The following is an 18,414-nucleotide window of genomic DNA, read 5'->3' as shown; positions in this document are numbered from 1 at the left end:
CTGCACATTTTACACTTATAGTGGCTGCTCCGGTGTTTATTGGTGTGGGCACTGTGGTGCGCATGTGCGCCGCCTTCTGGTGGTGGCCGCGGGTGACGGCGTCTTGTCCTGGTCTCTGCTGGGGCCGCGCGTCTGTCTCCGCTCACGTGTTTCATGTGGGCAGGGCTTCGCGTTGGGTCCGGCATGCCTGGTGACGCCCTCGTCCGCTGCTGCTTCCGGTTTTGTTGGCGTTCACATGCGCCACTCACACAGTGTCCTTACTATTCCGGTGGGCTGATTGGGCGATCTGCCTTATTTAACACCCTGGTTCTCTAAGGATGCCATCCCCCGGAAGAAGGCTTAAGCGCCGAAACGCGCGTTGGGGACGGTGGCACCTCAGAGCTCCAGTGTTCACCTAGGTACGTACTTTCATTACTTGATCCTTTTGTGGGTCTTTTTTCGCTCTCGGTGTACAGGTGGTATACAGCCCCCCACACTCTCTTTGTGCATATATGTATCTCTGCACATTGTATCGGTTTATCTAGTCCTGAGCATAATCTACTGCATGTGTATGTACATACCTGAGGGAACCTGTCTCTGTTTGGTGCCACCTGCTTCTGGCTCACCCTGTCACATTCCCTTTTTTGTTTATTTTGTGTTCTTACTCTAAATATATTTAATAAACTTTGTTGCTTTTATATTTGGTATTTATTGGTGCTTTTTTCTTATATGATTTGTGTCAATTACAGCCCCGTCTGAGCTCTGCCTTCTTCTAAAAAAAAATTGGGGTGTTGGCTGGGTCCAGTGTAAAATTACTAGAAGTTGTAAAATGTTTGTGCAACTGCGGAGTGCTCCAAAATTCTGACATTTTCAAGTAGTTTTGATGCCAAAAATCTGCCTGAGGAATTTGCCCCAATGTCTGAAGTCATATATTGATACATACAAGGACACAGGAATAGTGCAGTAAATAAGACTAGTGACGTGAAGCAGAACTATCAGAATGGGAAGGAGAGAAGACAGTTGTGGTAGTAAATATTGGAGCAGTTTATCGATAAGGCATTCTCTTGTCCTCTGATGTCTGGTCCGAGGCTTGTGATGCCCCCATGAGGTCTGAGGGCACGTTCCTTAATGGATGCAGAATGGCATAAAACTGTGTGACTTGGTTGTCATGAGTTCCTACACCCAGATTCCTCTGTCTATAGGATTTGAAGTTACCTTTAATACTAATACTTTCATATCCATGATGTTGAGATCAGAATAGCAAGCCCCAGACATTTGTTAAGACTTTTTTTTTATTTTTCTGGTGATTACTACTGGTTTTGTTTTGGGCTTTTTAATGAACGTGTGGCACAGATCTGAGGCCAAAAATCTGATTTCTGACACAAATGTGCAGGTGGATCACACTTTTATTGACCCTATTGTAATTCAGTGAGGCTTATCTATGACTTGTGTAGTATCAAAAGGAATAATTAATGGATGCTTATGGAGTTTAAAATCTATATTGAGTGAAAAATTTAAACAAAAAGTCACCCACATATCCATAATTTAGTATACAATAAATGTATTAATTGAGATACTTGTGAGAAAGGTACATCTAGAAAAAATGTTAAAGTATGATATGATAAAAAATAAATAATTTAATAGTATAAAGGCCAGTCTTTTACATTGTGATAAGTAGTTTCCTTTTTCTGTTCTCAATTGAAAGAGATGTATGGTTCTATAGCATAAGGGTGTAGATTTTATACCCTTCCTTTCCCATATCGTCCTGTAAACTATTAATGATTCTGCACCTTTTAGTTTTAAACATTCCTCCAGTGTGCAGCGCTTTTATGGTTAGAAGTAGTTATGGGCAAATATATTCTGAACTTGGGTTTGTCGCAAAATAAATTTGTGTTAATATATTGTTGTTTTTTTGTTTTAATATCTTGTTTCTGTGTTCACCACCCTTTTTTTTTCCAACACCCAGTATATCTATTATTTATTTTTTTATTATTGTTTATCATATATATTTGTATTTTTATATTTTATATATGAGAGTTGATGTATGGTTTAAGTAGTTATATTATGGAATTCCAATAAAGGGTTTAACCATAGCTCTATCATGGCTTTTGAGGGGAAATACGAGAAGTTTTACTAACTAGTTAAAAAAGAGACCTGGGAGATTATGAAACACGTTCAGTGTGACAACAGATCATCTTTATACTATATTGCAGGATATTTGTTACTTTATCTACATTTACAAAGAACGATCAGTTTATACAAATGCTATGGTGTTGAGGGTTTTACATACATATATACACACACACACAGTAAGGGTACCGTCACACAGTGGCATTTTGATCGCTACAACGGCACGATCCGTGACGCTCCAGCATCGTAACACTATTGCTCCAGCGTCATAGACTTCTGTCACACTTTGCAATGTACGACGCTGGAGCGATCATTTCATGACGTATGTGCGATGTAGAAGCCGTTGGTTACTATGCGCACATCGTATACAATATCGTGCACACCTTTGTTACACCATGCGATCATGCCGCCACAGCGGGACACTAGACGATGAAAGAAAGTTTCAAACGATCTGCTACGACGTACGATTCTCAGCGGGGTCCCTGATCGCAGGAGTGTGTCAGACACAACGAGATCGCTGGAACGTCACGGATATATCGCTGGAACGTCACGAATCGTGCCGTCGTAGCGATCAAAATGCCACTGTGTGATGGTACCCTAAGTGTTAGCTGATAGCCAGGAGACCAGATATGGCACATATCCAGGCGTTTGGGCAACATAACCAATAAAGCCCTGAATAGAAGAGGAGGATTACTATCTAAAGCCCCTTTCACACATCAGTTTTTTTTTTTTTTTTGCCATCAGTCACAATCCGTTGGCTCGACAGATCCGTCGCAGATTGTGAAAAACTGATGTGACGGATCAGTTTTTTGGACAGATCCGACAAGCGGATCTGGCTAATTGGATTGGAGCATGCTCAGTTAAAAAAAGTGGAATCCGTCGCCAGATTCCGTCATTTGACGGATTCGGTGCCATAGGCTTTTATTCTAGCAAACGATGGACGGCGAGAAAAACCGTTACTTTGTCCGTTGTTTCTGGCTGCCGGACAAACAATTTTTTGACGGATCCGGCGAACGACGGATGAAACATGAAGCCATCCATCGCTAATACAAGTTTATGAGAAAAAACGGATCCGGCGGCATCAGTCGCCGGATCCGTTTTTTTCAAAATTCGGAGGATTGCAACTGATGGCAAGAAACTGATGTGTGAAAGGGGCCTAAGCCCATATGGATGAATTTATTCAATCCAGTGGTGAAGGACAATCTTGCCACATTCATCTTCAATAATTCTAACTACATACTGTAGCTTTTGATTATTAAAGGATCACTTCCACATCAAGTATACAGTGTACAATACAGGACATACTTCTTATGGAGTGATCCAAAAGACTAATACAAGTATTTCTATTGGCTTCCATAATACGTAATGTTCTGACCAGTATTGTAACCAAACCAAATTCAAGTTTAATAAAACAGTAATATAGATGCACCCTTCAATACACGCTTAATAGACTGACTGTTGCATGCCTATTAATTAGTGTGTAATTTCCCTTGAACTATATTTGTTTAGGACTGTATAGTACCTACCGTATTTATTTTTTTGGTTTTATTGGTCGATCTGATTGGATCTCTTTTTCCTTGAAATCCCTGTGGAGATCTGTAAATCCTTTGGATTGGTCTATACATTACTTAGAATTGTATTTATTTTTATCAAATTTACTTATCTTATAATTACTTATCTACTTTATTATACTAATTATGCATATACAGGTGTAAAGTCTTTTGTTTTTTGTGTAACTTGGACAACCCCTTTTCAATTACTTCCCCAGTGTAAAATAAAAACAGTCTGATCACCTTGGGTTCCTATGCCAGCAATGTCCGCATCGGGGCTCATGTGGCGTTATGTCACTTGAGCCCTGCAGCCAATCAGCAGCCGCTAATGAGAAGCTTCACTCTCACTTCTTTCAGGAGGAAGTGATTGATCAGCTCAATTCTGCCTTCTTAAAATTTTCAGCTTCATTCAAAGGAAGTGAGAATGAAGGGACCCATTTGCAGAAGCTGATTGGCTTTAGAATTTATGTAATTCAAGCCCCGGCCTCGACATCATTGGATCAGTGCCCACAACGGAAGTGATTGCAAGGTGTTTTTATTTTACATGGGGGAAGATGTTTAGTAATTGTGAAGTGATTGTCCGAGTAGTGGACAACCTCTTTAATTCTTTGTGGATGTGAGTGTTTGCCTGAGCACTATATTCCATATAATTCATTGCAATTAGTGATGAGCAAGTGTACTCGTTGCTCGGGTTTTCCCGAGCACGCTCAGGGGTCCTCCGAGTATTCATGACTGCTCGGAGATTGTTTTCATCGCGGCAGCTGAATGATTTACAGCTACTAGCCTATTGGGGATTCCCTAGCAACCAGGCAACCCCCACATATACTCAGCCTGGCTAGTAGCTGTAAATCATTCATCTGCCGCGATGAAAACTAAATTTCTGAGCAGTCATAAATACTCGGAGGTCACCAGAGCAACGAGTATACTTGCTCATCACTAATTACAATCTCTTTGAAGTAACACTTAAAATTTGTAATTGGGTTTTTCAAATCTGCTGAGCTTTTATTATTCTACTAGATGGTTGCCCGATTCTAACGCATCGGGTATTCTAGAATATGCATGTCCACGTAGTATATTGCACAGCCCACGTAGTATATTGCCCAGCCACGTAGTATATTGCCCAGTCACGTAGTATATTGCCCAGTCACATAGTATATTGCCCAGCCACATAGTATATAGCAGAGCCACGTAGTATATTGCACAGTCATGTAGTATATTGCCCAGCACAGAGCCACGTAGTATAGAGACTTAAAAAAAAATAAACATATACTCACCTATAGCCATTTGAAGTCGTGCTATACTCACCATCCGCTGTCTTTCTCGCTCCTCGCCACGCTCCGGGGACCGCCCCATTGCAAGCGGCAGCTTGCGGTGCCAGGGCTGGTGTGAGCAGGACCTATGATGACGTCGCGGTCACATGACCGTGACATCACGGCAGGTCCTTGTCGCACACCAGCCCTGGGACAGGACCGGAAGCTGCCGCTTGCAATAGAGCGGTCCCGGGAGCGTGGCGAGGAGCGAGAAAGGCGGCGGAGGGTTAGTATAGCAGGTTTTTTTTTTTTATTATTTTTAACATGACAGATTTTTACTATTGATGCTGCATAGGCAGCATCAATAGTAAATAGTTGGGGACACACATGGTTAATAGCAGCGGTAACGGAGTGCGTTACACCGCGGGCTGTTACCGCTGGCATTAACCCTGTGTGAGCGGTGAGTGGAGGGGATTACGGAGCGGGCGCCGGGCAGTGAGTGCAGGGGAGGGACTAATCGGAATGTGGCCGTCGCTGATTGGTCGCGGCAGCCATGACAGGCAGCTGCCGAGACCAATCAGCGAACGAATAACCGTGACAGAAGGACAGACAGGCAGACGGAAGTACCCCTTAGACAATTATGTATATAGATGGTAATATTTTTCATGTGAATGTGGTCTTAAATACCTTAGAAACTTGCATTTGTTCCGGAATTTAGCAAAGTAATGGCATGATCTACATGAGGTAGATCCAGAACTATATTTGATTGACCACATGTATCATATACTATTCTTATTACACGAGGTTATGTAAAGTGCTTAGGGCTGTATTATGAACTGAAGACCACACTGCCCAGAAGAAATACTTCCGAGGTTCCAATAAATCGTGCTTTCCAAGGTATAAGCAGCAATTCCCTATGATGCAGACCTATCTACCTCGGTCGGCACAGATGCTTTTATAATTATAAGTGGATACTACATACTCCACAAGATAACTAACCTAGTTAGTGAATAATCAAATTATTCTACCTGCCACGTGGCGCATACTCAGCACGCTTTCCATCTACCTCCACCTGGGGCTGTTATTGTTGCTGTGTATTTTAGTGTAATTAATTGTGTTATATATTTCTTTCCTACATGTGAGCTGTCTTGTATCTTAAAACCGACCCTGACTCAAAAGTTAAGTCCCAGCAACGTTAGGCTGTAGGTCCAGTAACACACTATCCAGTGCTGCACATTAAAAGAAAGACTTCCCTATGACTTTCCAATGTGGTGCCTGTTTGTTGGGCTCTCCATGCATGTGTTGTGACTGTCACGGCTGCAGAGCCGAACAGCTGATTATCGGTAACGCTCCAGGTTTAAGAGGCAGCTATTCGGTAAGTGACCAATTTTGTCTCAGGAGAACACACTGAGCCAGGCTGCAGCTGTGACCTTCTCTGCGGGCTTTTTCCCCTCTATGACATGGCTATGTTTTGATTGGCCAGCATCATAGAGGTAAAAAAAAAAACTCCCACAGGTAAATTCTGTGGTGTATACCTAGCTGGCTAACAGGGAAACTTTGCATCTTAATTTCAAGGGGAGGAGCAAAGAACAAATCAAAAACTGTTTCATAATCTGTGCACACGCAGCAAATGGAGGAGGTACTCCACTTGAAAGGATTTTCCAGTACTTTTTTAATTTAAAGTGTAGATTGGAAAATGTTTAATATTTTTTACATGTAGTAATGGCTTGTAGATGATTACAAAATCAGGAAACTTAGGGACTTTTTAACAGACTACATGATCCAATATGTGGAATTTGTTAATGCAATGCTGCAGGTAAAATGTCAAATTCTATTACAAAATTTGTAATTCTTCTACATTAAAGTGTGTATTTCCTGGTAAGTAAGGCTCATGTGAATGGAAGCCTGCTGGTAATGTCACCTACTGTTTCACTACAGTATAGTCTTAGCCATTCATATCGTAGAATGTACCCAGTTTTGATGTTTTAAATGTGTAAAACAACTTTCCGCATCTGCTTCTTTGGGGGAAAGTATAAATCTGAATTGTATAGTAGTAATGTGGGCCTTCACTCTCTAGGGTGGCTCGGATGGAAAGGGATGTCAACATGAAAAGGCATTTGATAGAGGATCTGAAAACACGGCTGAAAACCTACCAGGAAAACGAACGACCGAGCAAAGAAATGTTGGAAAGTCTTGAAAGGAAGGTAATTCACTCTGTATATTTATTCCCTGAGCCTATTATTCATAAAATCACCTTGGAATGTGGTGCAACACATCGCATCTGCAGCATAATAATACCTTGGAGACCGACTAACGTGTTCCCACGACAGCCATTAACTTGATAGAAAAATAACATGTAATAAGGATCACAAAGCGACGTTGCTTTTAGCACAGTTTGCTCAGAAACGGAAGGGTGAAGTGTTTGTTGTGGCACCTAGATCCGCTGCGCGGAGTTTACCGACACTTGTAACAAACACTAATGGATATAAACTTGACTCTAAATTTCATGTTCAGCCCCTTTATCTCACTAAACGGTTAACTCACCTCACAAGATAGCAGGCAGGTGCAGGGGCTTAGCAGAGCTGAATGCATTGTTTTAACCCTTTCCGCTGTCCGCTGAGTCAGGCTCAGCGTAATTCAGGTTTATTTTATACCCATATTGTGATTGCAAATCCGAGCCTAGTGACACATGCGATGGCCCTAATTATCAGCCTCGTAGATCTCCATCATGCTGTTAGACCAGGCTTTGGGACAATAATGCGAGTGCAAATGTGCCCCCGTTAAACTGGCCCTAAGATAACGTCCTTCGTATACCTTCAGTCTTATGGGAAAGCATCATGTACTCCCAGTGAAATAAAAACAAATTTACCGCACACAAATAAACTCCCTTTTTACCGGTTAATTGCTATAATAAATGTTGTCCAACGTACTGTATAACCCTTGGGTGACATTTGATCATCCGAAGCTTGTATGTTCCCCTTTGCTCTGGGCCTGTGATCCGATTTATATTTTTATTATTAACATTTGGTCCTTAACTTGTTGTTGAACATTAATAAAACATTAGGATCCTATAATTTGCCAAGGGAGCAGGCCTAAGGTGATTTATGAGTGATGTCAGGAGCCTCTGCCCAGTCTGCACATTTATAATATAGCACCTGTAATTAGAGTACAGATCTTTGTAAATGGAAGTACATAAAGGAATGATTAAAATATTTCCAGCAATGCATTGGATTCTTCGTGTAATTGCTGGTACGGTGACACTGTATTGTGCTCCACATGTGGTGAAGTGTGAGCCATCTCTGCAGTGCCGTCCTATAGGTCTTTTACTTATTTATCATGGTTTCGATCAGCTGCACCCCGCTTTGTCATCCTCTTCTTCCCCAGTCCTGCCTATTCCTGCCTTATCATTATTTTACAGGTAAAGACAATGACAGAGGAGTGTTCGCACAAGAAGACGTCAATGGACTCACTAAAGCAGAGGCTCAATGTCATCAGCAAGGAAAAGACACAATATGAGCAAATGTGCTACAAAATGAAGGATGACCTAGAGAAAAAGGTATGTAGCGTGCTTCCATCCTCATATGTAGTTAGTGGCACAGCATCAAATTTTTTTTGTTTCTCCAAAGACATTGACATATCACTGGGGATTAGAGTACTTTTTTTTTTCAGAGGCAGCCATGTAATGGGCTAATCGTGCTGAGTCCAAAATCGCCAGCACTTTCCTAGAGCCGCTGATGCTTTGTACTACCAAATGGCAGGTGTCAGAGCTGAGCTGCCACCATTTGGACATTCTTGGCATATCCAAACCATATTCTGTCATGGCATTTAGGGAAGCAACACCTTTAGGCGAATATTTAATATTGCTAAATGTTATAAATCTGTACAGAAATAAGGGGAATTACATATATAGCACATTTTTTGCCCCTTATAATCAGAATGAGCTCTGTTACCTACATACCATCTGTGGATTATGGCAGGCAGATTCTGCGCATGGAGCAATGGGCACATTTTTGCTGATTTAGAGCAAATTTTTTTGCTTTTTTTTGTTTATTTTTTTTAAAAATTTGCCTTCTGAAAATGATTGAATTAATAGAATACAAGTAAATTGATGAAGCATTAGGCTTACTAAGGGTTAATAAGGTAGGTGTAGATATCTAGCCTAGAGTAGAAATGTCAGACTTGAGGTATAAAATGTGGGGATGGAGCTACCTATATCACCCCTACTAATGGAAAGAATGACATGTGAACAAGACCGTAAGTTTTATTGCTGCCATGATCACCCCATCCTTTAATACAGCTCAGTCTTTACCTGGGTTCATTATGTGCCACATTCCTACATAATAACCTACCAGCCAGATTATGCAGATTTATATATACAATCTATACTTCTGATCTAGACACCAGCTGCTTTGGAGATGGCTGGATACACACTGTGTACAGCGTTAGAACAGCATGGTTCCATTACCAGTGTAATAGCTGTTTCCAGGGTACTACAACTCAGATTCTATTCGCTTCAATATGATCGTGAGGGAGCGTGGTGTCGAACACCCACTGATCTGTTGTTTGATGACCTATCCTAAGGATCAGTATTGTAAGGCTAGAAAATCCCTCTACGCTAATGTAGCTGTTGCTGTTTGAAAGCTACTTTCACACTTGTGTTTTTTGCAATCCGTCATTTTGGGCAAAAAACGGATGCTGCAAATGTGCTCGCAGGATGCGTTTTTTACCCATATACTTGTATTATTGTCGTGTTTTGGAGGATCGTCGTCACAAAAATACGTTCAATGTAACGTTTTTTGTCCGTCTCATACGCCATTTTCTACCGCGCATGCGCGGCCGAAACTCCGCCCCCTCCTACCCGGACTTCAGAATGGGCAGCGGATGCATTGAAAAACTGCATTCGCTGCCCACGTCGTGCTCAAATTTCACAACGTTTGTCGGTACGTCGGCCCGACGCATAGCGATGGACCCGTACCGACGCAAGTGTGAAAGTAGCCTAAAGTCTCCCTTTTGGTAAGGGACGAAAGTGAATTAAGAATTGCCCAGATCCAGGCCAGTACTATTGGAGATGCTATCACAAGTAGTGTACCCTGGTAAAATAAATGAAGGAAACACTTAATTCATACATCAAAACAAAAGATTCAAGCTGAATATCATTCCAGATATACACTACCATTCAAAAGTTTAGGGTCACCCAGACAATTTTGTGTTTTCCATGAAAACTCATACTTTTGTTAATCAAATGATTTGCCAAATGAATTGAAAATCTAGTCCAGACGTTGTCAAGGTTGGAAAAAAGATTTTTATTTGAAATAATTTTCTCCTTCAAACTTTGCTTTCGTCAAAGAATGCTCCCTTTGCAGCAGTTACAGCTTGCAGACGTTTGGCATTCTAGCAGTTAATTTGCTGAGGTAATCTGGAGACATTTCACCCCTTTTCGGAAGCCCCTCCCACAAGTTGGTTTGGCTTGATGGGCACTTTTTGCGTACCATACAGTCAAGCTTCTCCCACAACAGCTCAATGGGGTTGAGATCTGGTGACTGCGCTTGCCACTCCATTACAGATAGAATACCAGCCTGCTTCTTCCCTAAATATTTCTTGCATAGTTTTGAGGTATGCTCTTGGTCATTGTCCTGTTGTAGGATGACATTGGCTTCAATCAAGCGCTGTCCACAGGGTATGGCTTTTACCTTGTACAAATCTCACACTTTACCAGCACCAAAGCAACCCCAGACCATCACATTACCTCCACCATGCTTGACAGATGGTGTCAGGCACTCTTCCAGCATCTTTTCAGTTGTTCTGCGTCTCACATATGTTCTTCTGTGTGATCCAAACACCTCAAACTTGGAATCGTCTGTCCATAACCCTTTTTTCTAATCTTCTTTTGCCCATATTAGTATTTTCCTTTTTTTTATTAGCCAGTCTCAGATATGGCTTTTTCTTTGCCACTCTGCCCTGAAAGCCAGCATCCCGGAGTGGCCTCTTCACTGTAGACGTTGACACTGGCATTTTGTGTGTACTATTTAATGAAGCTGCCAGTTGAGGACCTGTGAGGCGTCAATTTCTCAAACTACAGACTCTAATATACTTGTCTTGTTGCTCAGTTGTGCAGTGGGGCCTCCCGCTTCTCTTTCTACTCTGGTTGGAGTCTATTTGTCCTCTCCTCTGAAGGGAGTAGTACACACCGTTGTAGGAAATCTTCAGTTTCTTGGCAATTTCTCGCATGGAATAGCCTTCTTTTCTAAGAACAAGAATAGACTGTCGATTTTCACAAGAAAGTTCTTTTTTTTCTGGCCATTTTGAGATTTTAATGGAACCAACAAATGTAATGCTCCAGATTCTCAACTAGCTCAAAGGTAAGTCAGGTTTATAGGTTCTCTAATCAGCAAAACTGTTTTCAGCTGTGCTAACATGCTTGCACAATGGTTTCCTAACCCTCCATTAGCCTTCTTACACAGTTAACAAACACAAAGTACCATAAGAACACTGGAGTGATGGTTGTTGGAAATGGGCCTCTGTACACCTATGAAGATATTGCATTACAAACTAGACATTTGCAGCTAGAATAGTCATTTACCACATTAACAATGTATAGAGTGTATTTCTTAGTCATTTAATATTAGCTTAATTGAAAAAACTGCTTTTCTTTCAAAAATAAGGACATTTCTAAGTGACCCTAAACTTTTGAACATTAGTGTACATATAATTAGTTGAGGGCAAGATAATTTATCGGTTAATGGGAACCATCTGGTGGATGGACTCCAAATTACCCTGAAATGCAAATTTAAAATTTTTAATCACAAGTGAATTTAATTTGTGAGAATTTCATCATGGCAAATCATAAAGTAACTCAGTGTGTAAGGCCCCCACGTGCCGGAATGCTCAACAGTGTCTGAGAATGGTATCTTGGGATCTCCTCCAATACCTAGATCAGAGCATTAGTCAGATCCTGGACAGCCTGTGTTGCGAACTAGCAGTGTCGAATGCAATTATACATACTATCCTAGAAGTTTTCAACTAAATTCTGGTCTAGGGAATTTGATGGTTAATTAATGGCAACCATATCTTGGTCATCCAGGAGCTGCCTATACACTCTTGCCACATAAGACTGAGTTTTGTTCTGAACAACGAGAAACTGAGGGCCAAATTCACCAGAGTATGGTCTGACCATGGCTCTGGAGATTTTATCAGCTAGGGTCCTGCTATCTGTTTCATGCTGTTGAGATAGTGCTGGGAGATACTGCAAACCATCTTGCTTATGACTCTTATAGATGTGCCATCCTGGTGGAGTGGGACTACCTGTTCAATATGAGTGGGCTGCACATACCTCCTCATGGTACTAGTAATGACAAGAACACTAACAAAACAACAAAGCTAGAAAAGAATCTATACAAAAGGATAGGTAGACGATAATTGTCTGTGTTCATCACCTGATAAACTATTTCTCTTTTGGGGGGGTTGTCTTGCTGATGCTTCTCTATTTTGCCTGTTATCACTCTAATTTGCTCCAAATCAGGTCACAATGATTCGCGACCACTTATGCTACCTAGCTGGACAAATTGTATCCTTGAATTGTAATTAACTTGAGGTGGTTCTGTGATGTTCAAGTTTCCTCTTGCAATTTGTTACCATCTTCTCAGTTAGCCATTAAAAGGTATCAACCACTGAGGACTCTCAATTCTAAATATTTTTCTATCTCCTGGCTAACACGGTACTAAGATATTTCTTTTCTGTATCAAGTTTCCTCTTTAATTTTTAGTTTTTAGTTTTCCTTCTTATCAAAACATCTTATAATATGGTAATACTTATTAATGAGCCACATTCAGACATCCGACATGGTTCATATATGGTCTGAGTTGCACATACTTGCCATGTGTCTCCTAACCCGAACTTGAAAGCCTCACATATTCTTTTGACTCCTATCAAATTCGGGTCAGGGGACCCACGGCCATTCTGTGCATCATGGTCCATACATCTACTGTCTTTGAAGGAGGTCTGAATGAGGCTTTAGAAACAGATTATTTTAATTAGTTATCTCATTATCATCCTAAGAAAACTGGTCATAGATTACCTCCTTCCTTGTCTGCACAATAACCTTTACACAGGCCACAGCATGCTTAGAAAAACTCCCCAAAGAACTCAATGAACTTCTCCAGTCTACCTTTCCTATGGTTCATGTGACTTCTGTAAAGCATATTTCTGAGTGTTGTTAACAGAAGCTCCAGCAGGATGACCACCCCCACTATAATCTACAAAACATAAAGAATCTATCATCATAAAATGAAAACCAGATTAGAAAAAGAGTGAATTTTACTCTCTGGTTTAATTGAAACAATGAATCTAGAATCATCACGGGCTCATTTTGAATACAAGTTGGAGCTCTGTATAAGAAAAATGTGCATAAAAATTAAATGAGGTTAAAAGGTAGATATTCTCTTTAACACCAACATTTTGTGCTCATTCTGTATTATTAACATAAGGTTGTTGTTCCGCAGAGCGGAAAAGTCAGTGACTTGGAAAGTAAAGTGACTGAAGCCGAACGTACAATGTCTGAGCTGGAAAAGGCGGCTACACAACAAATGCGCAACTTAGCAATGAAGAGCGAGCAAGCCTTAGAGGGGCTACAGAGTAAACTCCTGCATGGCAATCAGAGGATTGAAGAGTTTGTCGCATTTGTAATGGTATGTTGTTTCTTTGCTTCCGGTGCTCCACTTATACTGCGGTTTCTGTGTTCCCCCATAGTTATTCTGATATTGTTTTTGCTTTTGTAAGTAAAAGAATGGAAATAAAGATCTGCATAAAAAATGAACTATATATCAGAGACGGGTCTCCTTGTCCTGATAAATTTACTTTGCATTTTTCATCTGCTGGTTCCATCCTTTCCAAGAACCCATTAGTGTATGGTACGTGAAAAGAAACCCGACAGTAGAATAGAATGTTGCAATATTATTTTTTCCTTATTATATGTAGAAATATTAATTTATGCCGCTATATTGTGCCAGTAAGAAACAGCCCATGGGACCTATTAATATAGTTATGACAACCCCAAAGATCATGTCATCCGAGTCTCTCCATATCATCCAATACAAAAGTGGTCTCCTTCTTATACAGTGCTGCTATCAATCTATATATACAGATAAAACAGGTCCGGTAGCTTCAAGGGCCGTATTTTCAGTCTCTGTGCCGTCTGTAAAAAAAAAAAAAAAAAAAAAAAATTGACAACAATATGATTCAACTCAGCATTTTTTTTTTTTACGGACTGATTTTAGGTGTGTACAAATCGCAGCATACCCTAGTTTCTTTCAGAAATCAGAGGAGACTCGTCAGTTGAAGTCTATGGGTGCGCAGAAAAAAATGGATCGTCTATGTAGCATCTGTTTTTTTTTGTTTTTTTAACAGATACGGTACATTGCATTTCTTCACAGAGTAAACTGAATTTGGTCTTGTAATTGTAAAAAAAAAACCCGATGCCATACGGATTGCATACTGACCAGCATAGAGATAAAAAATGGCTGTTTTTTTCCTGGGTGAAAATCTAATTTTTTTATAAGCTCGTGTGAACGGACCATAATAGCAGTACTGTAATGTAGAGAGCCGATCAGTCAGGTAGGGCACCGAGATGTCGTCTATCTCTGATTGTCTCTCAGCCTGTCGATTGAGTAGGTACTGAGGATTAGTGGATAATGTATTCCTCTGTCAGAGGTTATAAGGTGCTGTAGTGAGGACAGTAGAGGATGTGCCAACATTGTGGAGGGGAATATATTCTGATAACAAGTTGCCGTGGTGTGTTAACAAACAGGTAATCCCGGAATGTGTTGGGGCTGTCAAACAGCCACGGGACGTGCAACTGCCAGGACTTGAACATAGTATTCGAGCACACCGAAGACACTCTGTGGGCACGCAAGCGAGCTCAAATAACACATTATCCAAGCATGCTCGCTCAACACGATTAATGACCAGCTTAACCGAAGGAAAAGAGACTAGGAAACAAATATTGATGGAAAGATGCGTGTCAATAAGTTGTATACGCCACGATCATATATTGTGCAGGTCATGCAACATGGCGGTAAAAAACCTTGTCAATTTAATCCGGTCATTGGTTTCTTGCAATGTTGATTGCTCGTAATGAATGATCTCGCCAGCATTACTGTGTGTGGGAGGCTCTATGTGGGAATGATTGACTGGTACACTCCCTGCTTCTATCTACTCCTAGTCTGCCCACTCTTTAGTTAGGTGATGCCTAGGTCCTTCATCTTTATTACAGGCAATGTTTTATTTGGATAGATCACTGACATATTGCAACAAGGTTAATCGAGAGAGGTAGACAGGAGTATTAGGATAGAAAATATTAGATGCATAAATGCAAACGTGGTATGTGCCCTTCAGCGTTTAATGCTAGCAGAAGAAATATTGCACTTTGGGAAATTCGACTCTGTGACTTACGCTCTCTAACTTTTTTGGTTGTTGGCCTTAATGGGGGGAGGTTATTTGCAAATAGATCTGTGGGCCACAATGGAATTTAGATATCTGCGATCGGTCCACCGTGCTTTCATGAATTTTAGACACTTTCTCTGTAATAAAAAGAACATTTGTGTAATTTATAGGAGATAAGGGGATGTCTCCTTCTGTCATATAAAATATTTTATCTTGCTTTGTTAGACATGACAGAGCCACTCATCTATGCTGTATTATCGCCAGCATTATTCAACATGACATCTCTTGGGCCCCGGAGACGGCTCACATTTTACTTTATCAGTAAGCTGTGACTATCCACCTCGGCGCCCTGAAACAAGCAAACTCTTGAGTGCTCAGCTTTGAATTATACTCTGAAGACTCTGTTTGCATTTTACATGAATCTGGCTCATTGATATTATTGGCTGCGATGCACAAACGCGCTTACATGGCTTTGATACTGCTCTACCGTTGTTTGGTTAATACCATGTCAATCCAAAAAGAACCTTTACAAAATGCGACCTTTTATTTCTTTTTTTTACTACATGAAACACTCTTAAGTGTCATAGATATTTTAATTTTTTACCTTTTTGCTTTGTATAACGTTTAAACTGACTAAAATAATAAAGGGTCTATTAAAAATGATCTATCCTATATGTGATGGTAGCAACACATGTACATAAATATGTGCTTGTCATGTGGGCTGTTTATATGCTTATATAGTTCAGATTCACCCCGGAAATTATGGAAAAAGTAAAGTGACTAATTTTATACAGGGTCTCAAAGGTTAGCACTGGGGTCTAGAGTTAGAATCATGGAAGATGCATTGTCTCCTTGTGTTTATATAGGTTTTACTGAGACTGCTTGTTAAATTTTATGAAATCACTGAATTATCAACAGGCGATTATAGCAATGCAAAATCAGTTTTTTTTATGTAAAGCTTTTTATTTGGTACTCTTTTTGGAGAAAGTGGAACAGTCTCTTCCAAGGGCAATTGATCTTATTAATTGTTTTGGGGAACTATCTGGCCTTACAATTAATTGGAGTAAGTCTGTGATTATGCCATTAATAGATAACATAACTGTACCCGTGTTATGTGGTTTAAAGGTGGCACAAAAATGTAAATATTTGGGCATCGTGATTAATCAAAATCCAATTAGAGATCTTAGGGATAATATATACCCTCTGGAGGATCTGATGAAAATTAAGTTTGGGATATGGTCCCGACTACCCTTATCTGTTGCAGGAAGAATTGGATTAATTAAAATGATAATTCTTCCTAAATGCTTATATATGCTGGAACACACATTATTAAAGATCCCTAAAAGTTTCTTCAGGAAAATACAGAGCATGATGGCAGCGTATATATGGGGATCGTCAAGACCTAAATTAAGTATAGGATCCTTACAGAAGCCTAAAAACCAAGGTGGATATGGGGTCCCTGACTTGTATTATCTGGCTGGTCAGCTGCGCTACTTAAAATGTTAGGTAACTCAGGGTGAACTTAACAATGCAGAAGGCCATCTCGTACATTTCTTGGGAGGGAGTACCCCATGGGCAATGCTGGAGGGTTCATATAGACCACCCCAGGGCTTGTTGTTTGCGCATAACCTAGCAATACAGGTTTGGTGAGAAAGTAAACGCATTTTGAAATTCACTTATCAATTTGGGGATGTTCAGATATGGGATACTCCCGAATTTCCGCCCCTTCTGGATTTACAGGATCTGGTGTTTTGGAAACAAATGGAATGACAACACTTGCTCAATTTTTGGAAAATGAAACTTTATTATCGTTTGAAACAAATCCATGTCAGGTTTGGAATTCCCCACAGAGATTTTTATAGATATTTGCAATTAAGACATGCCATAATGTATCAGTTCCCGTATCCTAGAATAAGAATATCTAAATACCCGCTGATAGGAATACTATCGACCCAAGGACCCACAGGAGTAATATCCTCCCTCTACACCTTTTTGTTAAACTCTAAAACCGCATCTACTCAGCTCGCTGTGGAGAGAAGGTGGCGACACCTAATTCCATCCAATGCTGATGATCAATGGAGCGATATCCTGGAAGCACATACGATGGTATCACCTGCTGCAAATAATACAGTTGTATATCCTTCACCAATCCTATCTGACCCCAAGTAGACTACATAAATTTGGTAGAGGAGCGACCGATGAATGTCACAGATGTGAGGAATCCGGGGCTGATTTTTGGCACCTTATTTGGAACTTTAGGATTATACGGAGATTTTGGAGTGAGGTTGTAGATACACTGGAGGGGATAATGGGGATACCGATCGAATGTGGACCAGAATTTTGCATTCTAGGGGCCGTGGATGAGGGGATGTGGGTCCACCATGATAGAAACTCTATTCATGGCTAGGAAAGCGATAGTACTGAGGTGGATGGGTGGGAAATCTCCTTCGATTAATGAATGGAAGAAACTAATGAATGATGTAGTTCCTTATGAAAACATACAAAAACAGAGGATGTCTCGAAAAATTTCAGAAAATTTGGGAAAGGTGGTGTGACTCGCCATTGACGCACCTGGCTCCTGGAGCTATGGCCTCTTCATTCTCGCGATATTGTCCCTCCTGATGTGTATATCTATTCTAGATTGGGAATGTGATGGTCTATGTGGGATAACTAACAAATGTCTATCATGATCTGATTTGATATGAGTTTTTCTTAAACATTCACTGAAGACTCGTTGATTAGAAAGTGCAGTGCTTGGTTAAATGTATCATACTGAATGTTAAGTTTTGTTTGTTTGTATACTTTATCATTGAAGGCATTCTGTCATATCTATGTCAATTTAATTTTGAGATGTGGATTGTTTTGATACTATGCTATGATATCATGTTTGTTATCTTATTTTGTGGAATCCTTCAATAAAACAAGTTAAAAAAAAACTGTTTCTATTGTGTGAAATTGGTAAAACATAAAAATAAGACCTTATTCTGGTATTGCTGTAACCTGTTATGGACCTGGTGGTTAGGAGCACCCGGCACGACCTGATAGTTAAACTCACACAGGACAAGCTC

General features: G+C 40.4%; 1 protein-coding gene across 1 annotated transcript in view; it reads left to right on the top strand.

Annotated features, from left to right (window-relative positions):
* CNTLN (centlein) overlaps positions 1-18,414 on the top strand; it is a 537,174-nt gene that overhangs the window by 448,689 nt on the left and 70,071 nt on the right. Inside the window, exons 22-24 of the mRNA XM_069766280.1 lie at positions 6,987-7,113; positions 8,328-8,465; positions 13,408-13,593. Coding sequence (XP_069622381.1) covers positions 6,987-7,113; positions 8,328-8,465; positions 13,408-13,593 — 451 coding nt within the window. The remainder of the gene's footprint in view (positions 1-6,986; positions 7,114-8,327; positions 8,466-13,407; positions 13,594-18,414) is intronic.

Source organism: Ranitomeya imitator, chromosome 1 (genome assembly GCF_032444005.1).
Source record: "Ranitomeya imitator isolate aRanImi1 chromosome 1, aRanImi1.pri, whole genome shotgun sequence".
NCBI classification, from domain to species: Eukaryota; Metazoa; Chordata; class Amphibia; order Anura; family Dendrobatidae; genus Ranitomeya; species Ranitomeya imitator.
The sequence above is the reverse complement of the archived record's forward strand: the minus strand, read 5'-3'. Positions and strand labels throughout refer to the sequence as shown.